Below are 19,841 nucleotides of genomic sequence, written 5' to 3'. Positions count from 1 at the left end.
AGGCTGACAGAAATTAGGTGATTTCCTCAGAGTCCCACAGCAGGCAAGTTTCTGAGGCTAGATTTGAACTCAAAATGAAATAAAAGGTCATTGTTATTGGTTTGTAGATTATTTGGAAGAGAGTAAAATGTAAAAAAATATATATATAAAGAAAAAAGGGGAACAGGTTGTGAAGGATTTAAAAGATGTAATTACTCTTAAAGAATCTTTATTGGATTCTATTAGCTGACTACAGATAACCTTTCTCAAGATCCGATTCTGTGATCTCTTGCTACAGAAGTGACAAGGTTAGCCCAATTCTCAATCTGGACCAGTTAAGCTTGCACTGATTTTGTTGAGTGGCAATGTACAAATATCTTGGTTTGTGTATCCATTTATTTATTTTTTAAAAATAACACAAAATGGGGCAAAATACTTTCCCTCCCTTCTTCCTGGGTGGGCTTATTGATTTACTGAAATGGTTGTAAGGTTTTTGAGTTCCTCAGCAGAAAACTGCTATCCTGTACACACTTCAATATTATCATCGTTAATAGCCCATTATTTCTGTTCCTTGAGACCGATGGCACGATTTCTGTAGATAATGCCATTGAGAGGTAAAGGCGCTACACTGATCAGAATGCACAGTATTAGGTCCCATTACTACCACAAGTGAGAGAAAATCGAAAGAGCACTGTTTCCTATTTCCTAATTGACGCTGTAGGGTTGTTTCTTGGGAACACTCTACAAATCAGCAGGCCTGGACTCCTGCTGGGTCAGTTTTGTCCATATAAATTCTCCCTGAGCCATAGTTGGTGTTCGCAACTAGGGGCTGATTACCTGCATAGGCGCTTCTCAAAATATCACACGGAGGTCCACAATGTCTTCCAACGCAGAAAAGCTTAAGTTATGAGTCCAAATTATTCCTATAAAAATAACTTATCTTTATTAACTCCCAGAGGATTTCTTATTGGAATCCAAAATCTGCAGGAATGCTTTAGCTTTCTGAAATTATTGGACAAAGTTTGCTTTTAGTAATTTTGTGTTTAAGGGCAAATCACAGAAATATCTTCAATGTAGGTCATGACCCCATATGGGTTCATACAACTGAATGTGGGAATTGTGAAATTATGATCTATTGTCAGTGAAAATTTGATTTGCATACCTATTTTATGTGCTTATCTGTCTGGGGTCATATAAAAATTTCTCAGGCAAAAAGGGGTCACAGGGAGAAAAAGTTTAAGAAGCCCTGGTCCAGTCTACCCTAATCAAGAATCCTTTCTACCATATAACCAATCAATGGTAATCTAGCCACCATGTCTGATGCAAATCCATTCCACTTTGAGATGGGCAGAGATACAAGCATTTAATAAGCTCTTATCATGTGCCAGGTATGCTAAGCACAAACAATACAAATACAAGCCAGCAAAATAGCCCCTATCTTCAAGTTTATGTTCAAATGGGATAAACAACACAGGAAGATTTAGAAATGCCATGGATACCTGAATCTGGGTCAGGCAAGGTGGAAGTTCTCTAAGAAACAGCTTCTTAAACTTTTTCCATTCATGACCCCTTTTCTTCGAGAAATTTTTATGCGATCCTAGATTTTTAGGCATATAGAATAGGTAGATAAATCAAACATTTATGCTTAATAAATTATAATTTTGTAACTCCCACATTCAGTTACAAAACCCTCATCTGGGGTCATGGACCATAATTTAAGAAGCTTTGCTCTAGGAGGGCCTTGAGTGAGATGAGTCTAAGATGCCCTTGGGGAGGAGGCAAAGATTATGGCTTTAATGTTTCAGTCATATTTCTTTCTATCAAGTCCAAATCATTTTCTCTGCAATCCGCCATCCTTATTCCTCATTTTGAACCATGGGGCCCAGAATTGTTGAAGACCACTGTTATGTGTGCTTTGAGCTTTGTCTTCCCCAGACTAAACATTCCCAGTTCCCTCAAATGACCATTAAAGGAAACAATCAGAAGCCTTCCCTCACTATACCAGGCACATTCTACCAGACACATAATGCCCTTCCTAAATGGGTTATGTGACTTTAACTTGATTTTTTTTTTACTCAGGTTGTGTCCAGAAATTTGCTGAAATTTTCAGGGTACGCATCATTTATCATGTGCTCACTTTGCACATTGATACTCTTTTTTCAGACTGGCAAAACTGTTTGAAACAGTAAATGGGGGCCAAGTAGCCACTTTAAAACAAACCAGAATTAGAAACATTGCTGAAGGCCAAAAATACGAGGGAGAGCGGCAGGAGGAGGATGTGTGCTTATTCTGAAAATTGGTCATTTTATAAAAAGCAGTCAAAATCCAGCCATTTTCAGCTTCAGTTGTGCAAATTAGAGGGACAGAAGCCACAAACTTAACTGTTTTTAAAAACAGGACTATATTATTGGAATCAACTTCTAATCTAGCTGACTCTAATCCAGCTCAATGAGACCTATGTTTACATACTATCAGAGATAAATTAGGAATATAAAACCATTATCAGCATCTTCCTGACTTCTCTAAAAACAAAAACAAAAACATTTTAAGTCTGGAAGAGTCACACTTGGTCCAGTTTTATATAAATCACATCAGAAAACTCATCGGATCATAAAGTCTTAGATCTATATCTGGAAGGAATGTATTTTGCGTGTTATTTAATCCAAACCCCTCCTTTTACAGTAGGAGAAACTGAGGCAAGGGAGATTAATTGATTTGTCCAAAGTTACATAAGTAACAAGTATCTAAGCCAAGATTTAAAATGTCTTCTCATTCTAAAGCCAGTATTCTTTTCACGATTAAAATGATTTTTTTTCTTTTATTCCTTTATTTTTTTTTCCTTTTGGAGGGAATTACCAATGTAAATGTTTCATTCATTGATGCAAATCATCAATTCATCTGTAAATTATATTTTTAAAGAATTATTTGGAATACTGATCATATAGATAGTATGTCACAGAAACTGCAATTGTATCTAGAAATCCTGAATCCAAGGCTGATGGGTCTTTATGTTCCTCCACAATTAAAAGTTTTTGTTAAGTGCTTATCATGTACTAGGGAAATTACAAATAGCTTTATTTATATTTATATGTGTCTGTCTCTTTATGTGTATATAAATATACATATACATACATATATATGTGTGTATATATATACATATATATAACCTCTCCTATCAATAAGCTTATATTCTAAAGGAGAGACACTAAGATACATACATAAATTTATATAAAAATGTATACAAAATGGATGAAAGATAACCTGAGAGTGGAACAAATTCTGTACTATTTCCAGAGTACCAGATCTGCTCTTGGCAATTTGCTCTCAAGAACAATTCCTCCAATGTGAGTGGTAAGTTGGTTGGAATAGCTGACCTCACAATTAAGGTCCTTCCAGCTCTATAATTTCCTATAAAAGCCAAGTCAGGAGGGTCAACTGTGTTAAGTTGTCTTAAAGAGACAAGTGGATCAGCTGTCTCACTTTTTAGTATATCCTGACTATGATGATCCAAGGCAGACAAATTCTGAGGGATTTCTTCCAGAAAAATAGACCATTTTACTAGGAAGTTGATTTTCACCTCATTTACCAAAGAACAACTCCCCCCCCCAAAAAAAAAATTGGATGGGATTTTGTACAATATTTGATGGATTCAATAAGTTAGGATTTATTGTCTACTGTGTGCCTGAAAAGTATAGGTTCTAAAGATATAAAAATTTAAAGCAAAGCAGTCCCTGTTCTCATAGAACTGATATTCTACAGGATTTTTGTTTGTTTTGAGGAGGGAGGAAATGTATCCTGTTCACAGAAAAGATGGCTCAAAAATTTTTGTCAAGTTTAATCTTAAGTTTTAATAACTCAAAATTTCACTAAGACTTTTGGGACACTATGTATGAATAAACACATCACTTATGCAAAGCGGTTTTGTTGAGATTAGGCTGGCCTGGAAGGATAAGGAGTTGGAGAAAGCAAAAAAAGCCAAAATGTTTTGTCTGGCCAAATCTGACAGAAGTTGTCCAGGATCAGAGTGACCTTTTTTGGCCCAGTCCAACACAGAAGTAGCCAAGCACAGCAAGAAACTAGCTAAGTGGTCAAGTGACCTGAGAGCCCGGCCAGGAGATGGAATAAAGGGAACAAATGCAACTGAACCACCTGTCTAACAGGGATAGAGCCCAACCTACCTCTCTGCAGCTAGAACAAAACCTAAATCTTATGCCTTATAGGGAGTTCTATGAAGAGTCCCCAGAGAAAAGGCATAAAGGTCTATTCCAGAACTCTATCTTACCACCATACTCCATGCTGATGTCCATTTCTTCTTATAAACTGTATATTAGTAAGAATTTGTCCCAACTTTATTGTTTTTTGGGAGAGGTATTGGAGAATGCCTTGTAATAGTTAATCTTACTATGTCATTTGAACAAATACCTTTTTCTAAAAAAGCTAATAGAGTCTATTAGCTGATTGTTGAGGAGACCTACATTATTAGGGTTTTATAAATGAGGAAGATAGCCTCCTGCAGGGTTATCATAAGATACCTCAGAGGTAAATCCTCTGAGGACCCAGCCTGGAAGTGACAAATATCATTTGGAAGAGTAAGTTCAGAGGAAATGTCACGATTTTTATTAGAACTAGAACTAGAAGGGACCTCGGAGGCCATTCAGTTAAAAATCCCTCATTTTTTAAGAGAAGGAAACTGAGATCCAGCTTCAGAGATAGAATTTTACTCAAGAGCCAATGAAGAGAATTCAGCTTGCCTTTGTGAAAGAGAAGTTTATTTTAAATAAACAAATGCATATAATGACTGATTAACTCCAGCAACTCTCCATTATCCTTGTCTTCTGAAAATCTTATCATGTTTTCTCCTAAAGAATGGCAAGTTTCTTCAAATCATTGCTTCATGATAAGCGTGGCATTATTCTGTGAGTCAAAGAATGAGTTTCTAATCTCCTATGAGTCAGAAGGTTATGCGTACCAATGGTCTTCATCTGTCTCTGGCCGCTTGTGTCCTGATCATTCTGGGCAATTTTCTCATTGAACCATGTGACAGAAAAGAGAAGGAAGAAAAAATTTCCATCTATGGCTCAAGAAGCCATTTGCACTTGAGTTCCTAATTTAAGAGCGATGACGAATCTCAGTGTCGAATTCCTGTTAACATGAAATGACTTTTCAAATGGAGGAAGAGCTTGAGCTAAAGCATTTTATTGTGATCGGGACACCAGAACAATTAGATCTTCCAAATGCCAAGGTTGATGGTTTTCCAAGCCCATTTGATTTTTTCCCCTTTGTTGAAAATCCCTGTTTCTGGTACCCACATGAGCACCAGCTGGATAACGATTTCCTAAGAAAGACGATATGTTCTAGCAAACAAGCAGCTTTCCTTTAAAATACCAAATATTGTGGTCGGGAAAGCTTGCCCCCGTGCCCAAGTGTACTTCATTTCATGGAACAGATCTGTTTCTGCATAGCCGACAAGACAATGAAGCTGGAAATCAAATCCTATTTCCCTTTCAACATTGAGGATCAATTTTGAACTGCTTTTATCCAGAAAATTCATGTAGCCTCAGGGCAGAGCAAAACACATAGATGACCAGCAGCAAACAGACCTTTGCAAATTGCCAAGTAATAGGGCAAACACTTGTAAAGAGTGTTTGCAAGAAAATATGGAAACAAGAATGAATTACCATAATGTGAATAATTTGTGTAAGAAAGGCGAATACATAATAGCTTCTGCTTTTTCTATAGTATTTTATACTTGACAAGATTTCTTTCTTACAGCAACTTGTGAAGAGGTATTTATAGGCTCCATTCTTTTCAAATGAGAAAACTGAGGGATAGAGAGAATTTTTGACTTGCTCATAACTATGCAGTAACAGTCAGGATCCTCAGGCAGGCCTCCTGACACTGTCCAGCACATCCTTCTATTTTCATATTACTCTGATTTCTTCTGAGGATTTTCATGATACTACAAGCTACCTATCTGACCTTTGGTTCTCTATCTCCTTTGCTTTCTTATCATTCATTCCCTTCAAAGATCATAACTGCAGGTGATTATTAAGTTTTGGTCTGAAGGCTTTTTTTTTCCCTTATAATCTTGGGAGGTTATAGGGATTTCATTTATTTTTTTGTGAAGATGATCTACACATCTAGTTTGAGTATTTTCCCCTTAGTTTCAATCCCACATCATCAATTGGATGTTTCAAGCTAGACATCCCAGAGGGATCTGAAACTCAGCATTTTAAAAGCTGGTCTTAATATTGTTCCCCTAGCCTCCAAACCCTAGCTTTCTCTAAACTTCCTCATTTCTGTTCAAGGCACCATGATTTTTTCTAATGTCAGGCTTGTAATCTCGACATAACCCCTGAAGTTTTACTCTCTCCCTCCCATCAGATGGCTCCAATCAGTTACCAAATCTTGCCACATCTATCTCTAAAATAAAATAAAATAAAAATCTTTCTTATCCAACCCAAAAGAGTATTTACTTAGCAGCTGCCATCTTGGTTCCTTCCAAGGTTACTGAAATATTTCTCTATCATACCATTCTCTCAGTACTATCATCTATTCTACAGACTTTTGAAAGTAGCATTTCACAGATCTAACCATTTCAATCCTCTATTTAGCCAACTCTTATATCTCCATCTTGTCTCCAAGATTAAAACCTCTTAAAACCTGGTTCCAACCTATATATTTTTCAACTTCTTTAGATGATATTCTACAGATTTTTGTTTATTTTGGGAAGAGAAGAAATGTATCATGCATATAGATGGAATGCCCCACAAGTCCATCAGTCCTTCTCAGTTCCTTCCACATGATGTTGTGTCTTTTACCCTGTCTCTTTCCTCTCTCTGTCCTCCATGCTTGGGATGGCCTCCCTCCTCAAGTCCTAAGAATATATCTTTTTTAAAAGAACTTGAGCACTGGCCCTTGTAGCTGAGAAAATAGGTTCAAAGCTTGCCTCTGACCGGGAGAGACATGAATTTTGGCAAATCATATGAACTTCCTCTGCATCAACTCTTCATGGGTAAAATGAAAGGATTGGAATCCTTAAGTGAGATTCTTTATGACTTAGATCTATGATTCTCATTTTACTGTGAGGCTACCTGAAGCCCAAGGAAATTAATTGACCTTCCCAATTATGTGGGTGAGAATACTAATAAATAGATAATAGTCATTACTGTCTGTCATTTACATAAGAATTCAAGATTTGTTAAGTTTTGTTTTTGTTATTATATAATAACTTGTTTGTTTCTTAAAATATCCAAGACAGGGAGTCATATGAGTGGATTCTATTTTATTCCCATTGTTCAAATGAGGAACTGAGGCTGAAAGAGTAATTTACTTTGGGCCCACAGCTAATACGTGTCTGAGATAGGATTTGGATCCAGGTCTTCCTGTGCTCTATCCATCACTCTATCCACTGTTCCAGACACCAACTGAGAATTAATTTAAAAATGTCTAACTTGGAAAAGACATGGTGGGCGATGATTGCTATCTTCAAATGTTCGAAGGAATATACTTTGTGACACCATTTCTCTATCTTTTCAGTCGTATTTTTATTCAAATTCTTGTCTGTGTCCTCATGACTGAAGGGAAGAATGGATCTGGGAAAAGTCAGCCATCAATCCTAGTTATTGCTCTGGCCAGGGAGACGCTTCCCAAGAGGCATTGGTATCTGAAGACACTGATTTTGAATAGATTAAAATACATCTAGTAGGTCTCTTTTACACACACACACACTCCATTAGTTCTAAGGGAATTTATTCCCATGCTCTTAAGAAGTGGACTTTCCATTCCTCCATATAAACCAGGAGAAGCAGAGACATGGTAGGTCAGCGGGACGCAGAATGGGTGGTTAGATTTGCATACCCTAGCAAGGGCTGATGATTGCAGCCCTCTAATTAAAGGTTTAAATTATAGCTTTTCTGTACTGTCTTTCTAAACTGCGTGGCAGTGTTTATTCCGCATACTGTAAGCTCCATCGTGAACCTCAGCTGCACAGGCCTATAAACATACATACATATGTATGTATATCTATATACACATGCACAAAATTCACACTGCTCATGTGTATATGCAAATATATTATCTCTAGGAGAGACAGACAAACCTCCATTAGATTTCATGAGTGTCCCAGGGGGTGCATTTTATATTAATCACTCCAAATTGGGAATGGTGAGAAATTTTCTGCTGAAAGGTTCACCAAAGTTAATCTGCCTTTTTTAGAGCCTTAATCTTTGAAATGTTTAAAAAAAAGTCTCAAGCAATAGACCTTGTAGCCAATCAGGGAGGTGCTATAATCTCAGGAAAAGCCTAATGCCAACAGTCCTCCCAGCCCCAGTTTTGACTGTATTTGGTGGGGAGAAGTGGTTTCTCTATTTTAGGAACTGATTGGAAGAGGGTGAAAAAGAAAGTGAGTTTAGGAATTTGGATTTGTTTGAGATTTAAGAAGCCTTAATTTTGTAATGTAAATAGAATGGCATTGTCCTATTTCCCAATAAAATAGTGAAGGATTTTGGCCCAAAGTTTCCCCTGTCTTCTTTTTAGTTTCAATGGTACATGATTAATGGAAATACAATATGAAATATTTATGATCACGCACAATCCTTCTGCAGTTAATAAATGATCTAGGGCTACTTGATTGTTAAGATGACATAAGCTAAGGAATCTAGGGGTTCTTAAATTTGGTAAACTTTAGGCAACTTCATTTGCAAGCTGCTCAACAGCAGCAGTTACATTGATTAAAACAACTTCATGGTTTATATATCCCATTTATAGTATCTCATTGGTCAGCAATACATTTCAGTGCCTCCCCAGCAGTAATTTAGTCAATTATAGTTACTTGCCAGAATAGGAATCTAGATCTAGATCTAGATCTAGAACTAACTAGATTTCTAGTCTTGAATTCACTACATAGAAAGAATAATCAGATTGGATCAGTGCACAGGTGTCCCCTTAGTTGTCAGGTTCTCCACACCCAAAGGAAATGGTACCATCTGAGTGATGAGGCAACCAGTAACACAGACATTGGAATGGCTTTTGTTCAGAATCTTTAGAGAGTCCTTTACCAGTTCTGCTTAAGCATTGGTGTCTATCATTTACCTCAAGTTCTTGACTTTCCTCATGGTTTAAGAACCATGATTCCAAATCTTCCCAAGAAATCTATACTTTACACTCATTCTTAAACCATAAATTTAATTCCAATTTTTTAGTGGTGAAGAGAGCCATGTACACCCAGAAAGAGGACCATGGGAACTGAGTGTGGACCACAATATAGCATTTTCACTCTTTCTGTTGTTGTTTGCTTGCATTTTGTTTTCTTTCTCAATTTTTTTTCCTTCTTGATCCTATTCTTGTTCAGCAAGATAACTGTATAAATACATATATATATGTGTGTGTGTATATATATATATATACATGTATATATATATAGGATATAACATATATGTTAACATATTTAACATGTATTGGACTACCTGCTATCCAAGGGAGGGAGTGAGGGGAAGGAGGGGAAAAAAATTGGAACACAAGTTTTTGCAGTGGTCATTGTTGAAAAATTACCTATGCATATGTTTTGTAAATTAAAAAAAAAGTTTTAATTAAAAAAAAAAAAACATAGGTTTAACTTACTCTTCATTTTTTAAGATATCTGGCTCTTAAAAAAGCAGACATCCTAAGTTGTACAGACAATTCTATAAAATTCTTTTCTCTATCAGGACACAAATACTCATTGTAATTACTTCTTTGTGGCTAATCACATCTATATACATTCTGTGATTCAACAGACATCAAACTGGATTATTAGAGGTATATCCTTTTTAGTGATACAATGTTTACTATCCTAAGTCCCCAATACATTGTAACAGGGGGCTCATCCAGACACTGGATAATTTGGGGTGAATTCACCAACCTGTTCCAGTTCCTCCCCAAACCAATAGGGTCCAAAGTCCTTTGGGACCAGGGGTGAAGATTTCATTTTCTGAAACTACTTCCTGCTGAGAATAGGTATTGAGCTGGGTCCTCCTACAGGGTCCCATTTTTTAGGGAAGAGGGTGATAAGCTGGAACTGATTGAAGCACCCAATGGGTTGATTCTGGGAAAACTGGAAAAATAAACACAAATCTCTTAAAAGTTCCTTGTATTGCTAAGTAATAAAATCCTTGATACAGCGTCATAAATGACTTTTCCTTAAAACAGCCATAAACAACCAATTCCAGTTCCTTCCCACACAAATGGGGCCCAAAGTCTTTTGGGGTAAGGGATGATGATCTTATCTTCTGAAACTACTTCCTGCTAATAATGGGCATCTAGCTGGGTCATTTTTACAAGATCTTATCTGGAGGCATTTGACCTTGGATCTATGCACATAAACTTCCATGACCTTTTAGATTCAACCTCTGTCCTCCCAGGTATCTTTGCTAGCACCATAGGAGCATCATTCTGCTTTCATTTTTGCCTCCCAAAATTGTCTCCCTTCTGGGTCCTTGCCTAATCAGGAAGGAGATCTTTCACAGACCTAGTCCTCGGGTCACCAGGAGTCTCCAATGGGCATCTACCTTAGGATCAGTATGGGAAGATCACTCCCAAAAAGAAGGATCCTGGACAAGTCCTCATAACTGTGTAGGAAAGGTCACTGCTCTCCCCATCCAATTCATCAATCATAGACTTGTCTTAGGAGAGGCAAAAAAGGAAGTTATTGCTTTCTCATAAGAAAGGGTCAACTGTCTTATCTTTATGATTGGTTTATTCTATTGGAAAACATCTTGGGGGCCTCCATTTCATTCCCTTAACTTTCTGTTCTATCACTTGAAAAGAAAGATGGCAGGTCTACCTATGGGAATATAATCATGTTGAACACTCATACCATTCATGACATTTTAATATTGTATCAGCTATTCAGACTGCAAAGTAAACACACAGCAACATTTTTGTGTTATAAAATAAAAGAGAGAATCAGACCAAGAGAGAAGAGCTGATCTGTATTTGCTTTTTGTTGATAATGGAGTAAGGCCCATGGTTCTTTCTACATTATGGGATGTAGACTTTCTTTCTGTAATAGCTGTCAGTAGATGTCAAGTCTTTAGTGTCATCACCATCATTATTGGTTCCTAGAGCTTAGAGCCCTAAGAACTCTTAGAAATCATCTGTGGAAAGACCCCCCCTCATCATGCAGGAGCCTCTTAGAACCCTGTCCTGTTTTAGGACTTAGAAAGCACCTCCATAATATTTTATCCCATTTGTTCTTCATAATTGCCCTAGGAGTAAGGGAGCCTAGACAGACAGTATCATCCATCAATTACTATTTATTTAAAGCAGATGGAATAGCTAAGATAGCTTCCTCCCCAAGGATTTTGCTCCCATTGAGGACTAAGAAACATGTAGGAAAAAAAAAAAAAAAAACTAGTGGAGTAGTTAGCCACTTCTGAGGACTAAAGCTGGTCCTAGAGTCAAGAAGAGCTGAGTTCAAATTTGATTGGAGATGCTTGCAAGTTGTATGACCCAGGGCACTTAGTCCCTGGCTGCCTCAGTTTGCTCATCTGTAAAATGAGAATAATAATAGCACCAACTTCCTAATATTGTAACAATTAAATGGAATAATAATTGTGAAGTGTTTCACACATAGTAAGTGCAATCAAGTGCTACTACTAGTAGTAGCAGTACTAGTAATGGGTAGCTAGGTGGTATAGTAACAGAGTGCTAGGCTTGGAGTCAGGGGAACCCATCTTCCTAAATTCAAATCTGGCCTCAGACTATTCGTGTGACCCTGGGCAAGTAACTCAATTCTATTTGTTTCAGTTTACTCGTCTGCAAAGTGAACTGGTGAAGGAATTGACAAACTAATTCAGTAGCTTTGCCAAGAAAACTCCAAGTGGGGTTACACAGAGTCAGACATGATTGAAATGACAGAATGACAGTTAACAGGACAGAGTTGTTGTTGTTACTGGAAGTACCCCACCTCCTGTGATGTTTGTACTTTGGCATTGCCCTGGTAACCCCCATGCTACTTAAGACTCTGTAGATCACAAAAGGCACATTCAGCAGAGAAGTAATAGAACCAGCTCTAGAATCAAGGATACTGGTTCCATTCAATGCTCTGTATACATTATTTTTGATGATTGTTTTCCCCTTTTGACACATTCTCCGCCATGTTCTTCTATTCTTGCAGGGTCATATCTCGTTGCTATAGAATCCCAGCAATCTATGGCAATGGTGGTGATGGTCATTCTACCACTCATCTTCCCTAGCATATTCTAGTAAAAATAGCAAAGATTGGGAAATCAAAAAGACCTGCATTTGAGAATCAGATTCTCTTTGAAAACTGAGACTATTCTTTTATTTCCCAAAACCTAATACCAAAGGCTGACCCGTGGACACTTAATTAATGCTTGTTGATTATATCTGGTGACCTAGCATTGGTACATGCTGTCAGGTGATTGGATTTTTACAACATAATCTTTTGCCAACTTTGGGTTCTAGAAAATCATAAAATATCGGGAAATAATCAGCAGTTGCTCAATGTTTGAGGGGCTCTTTCTTGAACTTCTTAGAAGCTCACTGGCTAAAAATTTACCCAGCAACTGGGGGAGGTAGTGGCCTCTGTAAAATTTCCCCTACTGTTGTTTGCCTCTGGTCAGATTACAAATTTATCCAAAGTGTCCTTCTCTGTGGTATTTCAGGGCTTCCACTTCTGAATCTGGTCAACAACAGTGAATGATTGGCAGAAGTTGTTGGGAGTGGGAGGAGGGATTCAAGGGTATTTCCTAAGCTTCTCTGGCTGTTTAATTTGAGGTTTGGAGCTCAGATGTGTAAGTTCTGGACAAGGTTCACTCATTCTCTTTAGAAACCACATTTGACTCACAATCGTACAGCCCCTGAAATAAGTTGTGTTCTAGAGCAGGCCAACCATGCTGAGATTCAAATCAGATTGAGAAAACTAACTCCAGAAAGAATGAATGTTTATTTTCCTTTCCCTTTTCCTTTCCCCTTTCCTTTCCCCTTTCCTTTCCCCTTTCCTCTCCTTTCTTTTCCTTTTCCTTTTAGTTTCCTTTCTTAACAAGATCAGTATTTGATATGGGACCATTTGATCCCTTAAACATTTGAGCATGTTAATGTGTTAAAGGGGAGCTGGGCCATTTTGATATTTTTTCAAATAGAGGGACAGCTACAATATTACCCATTCAATACATAACGTGTACATTTTAAAGGAGTGCTTTTAGGCAGTTCCTTATATGTGTATGTGTTGCCTATTGCATTCAAAGCATATTGGATAAAGTGCCAGGAACAGGGAACTCAAAGAAAAAAAGTCTCAGTCTTCAGAGACTTTGCATGTTAACCCCTTTGCAGTATTATATTCAATGCAACCAGTATTTTTTATACATTCTGTCCAGTCACCGTGAACTCCTGAGCAAAAAGCCTTTTTTTTGAGAAGCTTACCTAATATTGAAGAATTGTCCAAGCTATACAAAATAGGAAATAAGATAACAGTAACAAAAGAGGGGGTCAGGAAAGGTCTCAAATAGGAAAGGTACCTGAACTGAGATTTAAAAACATTGAGTCTATGAGGTAGAGGGGAGCAGACATTCTAGAATAATTTACAAAAATGCATGGAACAAAAAGATTGAATATTATCGGTAGAGATACTGTAAATGTTACAGAAATTATATATGTATATATATTCACACACATACATGATGGATAGAATAAGACTTGAAAGATACAATAGGTGGGAGCCATAGAGGGTTATAGATATCAGGCTAAGAAATTGCTATTTTATCTTAGAAGTAATAGGAGGATGTTGAATATTTTTGAGTAGAGGAATAACCTAGGGAGATCTATTGATTTTGTTTTTGGTTTTTAGTAAATCAATTTGGCAGTTATATGGAAGATAGATTTAAGAGGGGAGAAAATGGAGAAAGGACTATAATCCCAAGGCCACCGCTGTACTTCAGGCCATGATCTGAAATATATTAGAGATAATAATAGTAACATGTCTGGTGTTTAAAGGTAAATTCAGTGCTTTACACAGATGATCTCATTCGATCCTCACAATGATCCTGTGAGGTAGCTGGTCTTAGAACCCCTTGTTTATCGTTGAGAAAGCCAAGTCTGAGTAAGTCTGAGTGACTTGACTAAACTGCAAGTCAGTATTTGAAGGCTGGTCCTCCCAAGTCTGAGTCAGCTCTCCATTCACCATCTTGCCTAGCTCCCTTTTCCTTTGGGTACAGGGGAAAGGGGGTGAATTAGAGATATATGGAAAACGTAGAATTGGAAAAGACTTGACAACTGGTGACATCTTGGACAGTGGGGCTGAGGAAAAGGAAAGGCAGCAAGTTGTAGGTTAATTATAAGACCGAGAACCTGGTCAACCAAAGGGATGATGGTACTCAAGCTAATGAAGATGCTCTAGCCCACAAACAAAATGGTTTCTAAGAGGCACACTGACTGGATTGTTGCAGTGTCAACGGTGTGGTCAACAACACAACATATCTGTCACCTCCTAGTTCCCTGGAGGCAGAAAATACACACAATCCTCTTGGCATTAACTGTGCGCAAAGAGGTTCATTACCATTTACAAATGCCTTTCTCTTTATTATTTTTTTTTCCAGGCAAACAGCCCTGCGAATCACTCAGCTTCCCATCTGTGTTTAAAGCTGTAATAATAGCAAAACTTTAAATTGGCATACAAGATTTAAAGCATTTTAGGAAAACATTGATTAAATCTGCCAATGGAATGAATACATTTGGCAAGTGACCTAATTAGCACCGAGCTGGTTCTTTCTCACTGCTCTGTTTCCCGCTAATTGCTGTTCAGCTGGCCTTCTCCCTACAAGGAAGAAGAAAACAGGGACTGAGGGAGGGGGGTGGTGCTGAGAAAACAGTGACATTCAGTTTTAATTCATTTGAACCTGCTGCCAAGTTTAATTATGTAATTGAGAAACTGAGACCAAGAGGCCCCCCAGCTTTTTAGGTGGTGGCAGGAGAAAGTCAGCATTTTGTTCATGCTTGATGGTGGATCCTTTTAGTCCTGAGCCAAAAAGACTTACTAGTGTAGGGTTCCGCTAACACCTCCCCCAGCAATTCAGGGCCACGGGTCCTAATTCATCAGAATCCCATTGCTGGCAGAAAGGAAAATCAACGTGGAATGGGCGGCCGACAAGTGGCTTTATTTCTTAGTGAAAGGATAAATATTCTCCGGGGGAAGCTAAGGATCTTGTTTTGTTTTCTGCTGGTTATAATGTAGTGTACGCTGTCTTGGGGAACCAGAGAATATGGTCTTTATTTCTAAAGGTGAAGTATTTAAAGGAACTGAGCCTTCTTATTTGAATTTTTCACAGTAAATATTTACAAAGGACCCTCAGCTCCATGGCATAGTTTAAATCCAATGATTTCACGTTTCTTTACACATTTCCTGGTGGGCTCTTGGGGTCCCGTTGTCTACAGAACATAAATATGGAAAATGAGTAATATATGAAAGTGGCCTGGTGTCATGAGTCCCACATGGTCCATGCTGTGCTGTGACTTTAAAAAATTAAAAAAAAAAACTCATTTTCTCTCTTATTGACTGTGGGGCAGCCCATAATTCTCTTCCTGCTTCTGGGATGCTAAGAAGGCTGGGGGAATGGAAGGTCCTCATGGTGCATTCGTTCTGTTTGGATTGGATTTCAGCCCTGGAGATCAGTGTAGAGATTTTGTAATATCCTGTGTACCATGTGGGGGTGGAAGGAAAGGAAAGGAGCCAGAGGGAGAAACCTGAATTGGAGGAAAAGCAGACCATTCTGTAAAGTGTCCAGGAAAGAAAGCCCCTGCCCTGGAGCTAGAATCTGAAGCCTTTATATACTTCTAGCCCACAGATGCTAACGAGACAATCAATATCAATCAATCAGCACATAGGTATTATGCCTCTACTATTTACTGGAGATGAAAAAAAAGTAGATTGTGTCATATTCCCATGAAGTTTATAGTCTTTTAGGGTTTAGGGGAAGAGAACACATTAAAAATATACAGAAAATGTGCAGAATAAATATGGAAGGGAGTAGCATATTCCATGAGGCAGGAAAACAGATGGCAAGAACAAATGCACAGAGATGGAAATGCTGTGTGAGAGAAAAAGAAGGAAACAGGCATTTAAAAGTGCCTACTGGGGCAGCTAGGTGGTGTAGTGGATAGAGCACCAGCCCTGAAGTCAGGAGGACCAGAGTTCAAATCAGACCTCAGGCAGGTACAACTTCCTAGCTGTGTGACCCTGGGCAAATCACTTAACCCCAATTGCCTCAGCAAAAAATAAATAAATTTTAAAGAAAATAAATAAATCAAAGTATCTACTATGAGCTTGGTACCATGCTAGGTGCTTTACAAATATGATCTTATTTGATCTTCAGAACAACTCTGGGAGGTGTTCTTTTATCCCCATTTCACAGTTGAGGAAGAGAGAGATTAAATGACTTTCCCAGGAAGGGGAGATCTGGGGCTGGATTTGAACTCTAGAAGTTTACAGAGCCATGCTCTATACACTACAGCACCCATTTTCCAGATTTCTTGTACTGGGGGATGAAGAAAAGGGGATCATGCATGATGAAACTGGAATGCTATTTGGGGGTCAGATTGAAAAGGTTAATCCACAGACAAATAATCTTGAGGTGTGGCAACAGCTTCGATATTATTTAACAGATGAGGAAACTGAATCCCATTGAGATGACACACTATTTCCCCAAGCCTCACCTAGATAACACGACTGGAATAGAATAGAATACAAGATGCTGAAGTAGATACTAAAAGCCAATGTTTCACAAACAAACTCAGCAGTGTCACGTAGTTCTGAAATTGGGAGACTTTATTCAGCAAAATATGTATTCAAATCCTTCCTTGAATACTTATTAGTGTTGTAAACTTAGGCGATTAATTTAGCTATGTTGTAATATTGATAAAATAAAAGGTCAGAATAAATGACCTCCAAGGTCCCTTCCAGCTTCAAAACTTTGACCCTTATAAAGCTGGTACCTAGAATTGTTTTTGTTATTGCTGTTTAGTCATTACAGAGGTGTCTCCCTTTTCCTGTCCCATTTGGGGTTTTCTTGGCAAAAAGACTGGACTCGTTCCGCTGCTTTCTTCTCCAACTCATTTTACAAATGAGGAAACTGAGACAAACAAGTTAAGTGACTTGCCCAAGTTCACACAGCTGGGAAGTATTCAAGGGAAATTTTGAACTCAGATATTCTTTACTCTTGGCCAGGTGTTCTAGCCACTGTGTAACCTAGTTTTACTCCATTCCTTTCCCGAAAAACAATAAGGACTTTTCTGGGATTCCCTTCTGCCCACCTGGTGAGCTTCAGAAGGTAGCAGACATAGCATGTGATTCAATTTCCCTAGAAGGGACACCTCTATGTGGCCCTCTGTCCATTCAGGTCAACATCCTTTGTCCTTACCTTTGACCTTAGTGAGTGCTTTCCCCAGAAGTTTGAACCCTGTGAAGATCCACAGTACTCCCAGCATTCCTCAGAGAGCAATCTTTCTCCTGCAGCTAGGAACACAAACTTTACCACTTTTTCTGGAGAGGTTTCAGAGAGTATTTTATAGCCCACTGCTGTGTAAGAAGTCCATTTTGGAATAACATACTGGGAGGGAGGGAATGAAAGGAGAAAGGATCCAAAGAGAGAAAATTAAAAAGTTAATTAAGAGAAACAACCTGGTAATTGAATTCCTTTGCGCTTTTCCATGGTTATTTTTGGGGGGGATGGAGTGGGGAGGACTCACAACAGATAGCTATTGAAATTACTTACATGGCTAGATGAGCATGTGCTAAATGAAAAGGAGGATGGGACTGAGGAGGAAAGCATTTACTGACAGAAGAACAGGATGAAGGTCGTGGGGATTTAAAGTTGTGTCCGGCAATACTTCAAGAGCAGAATGCCTGGGATGTTTTCCTTTTGCAAAAATCTTGGTTTTTGAGATTCCCTTCAGGATATGACTTGTCCTGAGACTAGAAAAGTATATAAACAAGATTGTCTCTGTAAATACTCATATACACTCAGACTCTGTCAGTTTATTTCTTTGAATGGTATATGTGTTGTGTTGTGTTGTGTTGTGTTGTGTTGTGTTGTGTTGTGTTGTGTGTATGTATGATTATATGCAAATGAAAGGACAAAAGAACCTCCATGGCTCAGATTGCACACTAGCAGAAAGCGTTGGACATGAATCAGGAGCAAAAATGATGATCTAATGAGATATTGGATGGCATCCGCATGATGGTAATCATAGTGCTAAGGATTTTTCTCTGACTATCGTGACCGTGGGCTCCTGAGCGATGTTCTGGCTGTTAGTGTATCTCCCTAGTATGGTTTCCTAGCTTGTTCTGGAATCTATCATGACTCCCTGTTGGCTTTAGAACAAAATAATGTCTTGACATTTATATTTCTAGTCTCAGTTCTGATTATTTCATGGTCACCTTGCTTTTTTCCCTGTATAAAACATCTCATTCCTACCTTCATGCCTTTGTCCAGATTGTCCCCCCTGCAAGGTATACTCTCCTTCCTCACTCCTGTTCCTGGAATGGTTAGCATCCCTCAAGGCTCCCCTCAAGAGCTACCTTCTTCCTGTCTCTTTACAACATTACTGTACATTGACTTTGTATACATTTACTATTTCCTTGTTTGTGAACAGCAAATTGGTGTAGGGGTAGCTGAGAACTAGAATCAAAGCCCAGGGGATGCACTTTTGCCACATACAGACTGCATTACTCTTAGTGGATCACTTAACCCATGTTGCTCAAGACTACAAGTTGCCAAGAAGGTGCCACCTGTATTAGTAGAGGGAGTTTCCTTACCTGGGAGCTCCCTATACCAATGAAATCCCAGATCCATGTCTCACCCCTGTTAGCTTTACACGAGATGTTTTTCCCTGGCCTAATCCAATATCAGCGACCCTTTCAGTTTGTATTTTCAATGTCTGGCATATAATAAACATTTTAATATTTTCCCCAAAATTGAAATGAGCAAACTGGCCTTCTTAACAAAGCAGATGTTGTGAGGGCTGAAGGGAGGCTGGTAAGGTCAGGCAATTTTCTGGCTTATTAATGAAATTAAAGTAAATGAGCTAGCTCATTTGGGAACTCAATCTGCTGAAAAACCCCAGGCCAAAGGGAGCAACATTTGGAAATAAGAGATGATTTTCTTTCTGTCTCAAGCTTTGAACTAACTCTCCCGAATCAGGTACTTGCAGAGGAGGGAAAGGGGGTAAGGATTGTTGATGAGAGAGTCTTCTTGTCTCACATTAGTCTTCACGAGCTCAGAGACGTGCACAGATGTCAACAGAACAGGATGTCATTAGCTGTCATCCAAGGAGAATTTGGCTTGAGGCTGCTTGAGAGCACCCACTAATAACGGCTCTTGTGTTTCCACAGGTTACGGCTTTGTAGACTTCGACAGTCCGGCCGCGGCACAGAAAGCGGTAGCGTCTCTCAAGGCCAATGGCGTCCAGGCACAGATGGCCAAGGTAAGCCATATGCGTTGGGATCGGCGGCTGGCCCTTTGTGACGGCATGGTCGTGAGATGATCCCGAATCGGACTAATGATTTCCTGATGTTACCTCCTTTTGGAGGGTCGCGACAATGGGGATTGTTGGCTTGAAAAGTCAGGCTTACTTTGTTGGTGATTCGCGTTCATCAGCAATTTTGCCAAGCACATCCGAGGCCTCGTTCAGTTCTGTTTTACCTGTTGAATTGTGGCTTTTTGAGTCTGTTTTTAAGAACTTCCAACAGCAAATGGCGTCTGCCTGGAGGAGCAATCAGTTAGATGTCTCAATCTGCCTGCTGGCTTGGGGGAACTGCATCCTTCTTTGTGAGCTTTGGAAAGCTTATAGTGTGTTCAAGTGGGTCT

General features: G+C 38.7%; 1 protein-coding gene across 12 annotated transcripts in view; it reads left to right on the top strand.

Moving 5' to 3' along the window:
* RBMS3 (RNA binding motif single stranded interacting protein 3) overlaps positions 1–19,841 on the top strand; it is a 1,470,243-nt gene that overhangs the window by 1,016,374 nt on the left and 434,028 nt on the right. For all 12 annotated transcript variants that reach the window (XM_052001746.1, XM_052001747.1, XM_052001755.1 and 9 more), the window contains one exon: positions 19,367–19,458. In XM_052001746.1, coding sequence (XP_051857706.1) covers positions 19,367–19,458 — 92 coding nt within the window. The remainder of the gene's footprint in view (positions 1–19,366; positions 19,459–19,841) is intronic.

This window comes from Antechinus flavipes, chromosome 5 (assembly GCF_016432865.1).
Source record: "Antechinus flavipes isolate AdamAnt ecotype Samford, QLD, Australia chromosome 5, AdamAnt_v2, whole genome shotgun sequence".
NCBI classification, from domain to species: Eukaryota; Metazoa; Chordata; class Mammalia; order Dasyuromorphia; family Dasyuridae; genus Antechinus; species Antechinus flavipes.
The sequence above is the reverse complement of the archived record's forward strand: the minus strand, read 5'-3'. Positions and strand labels throughout refer to the sequence as shown.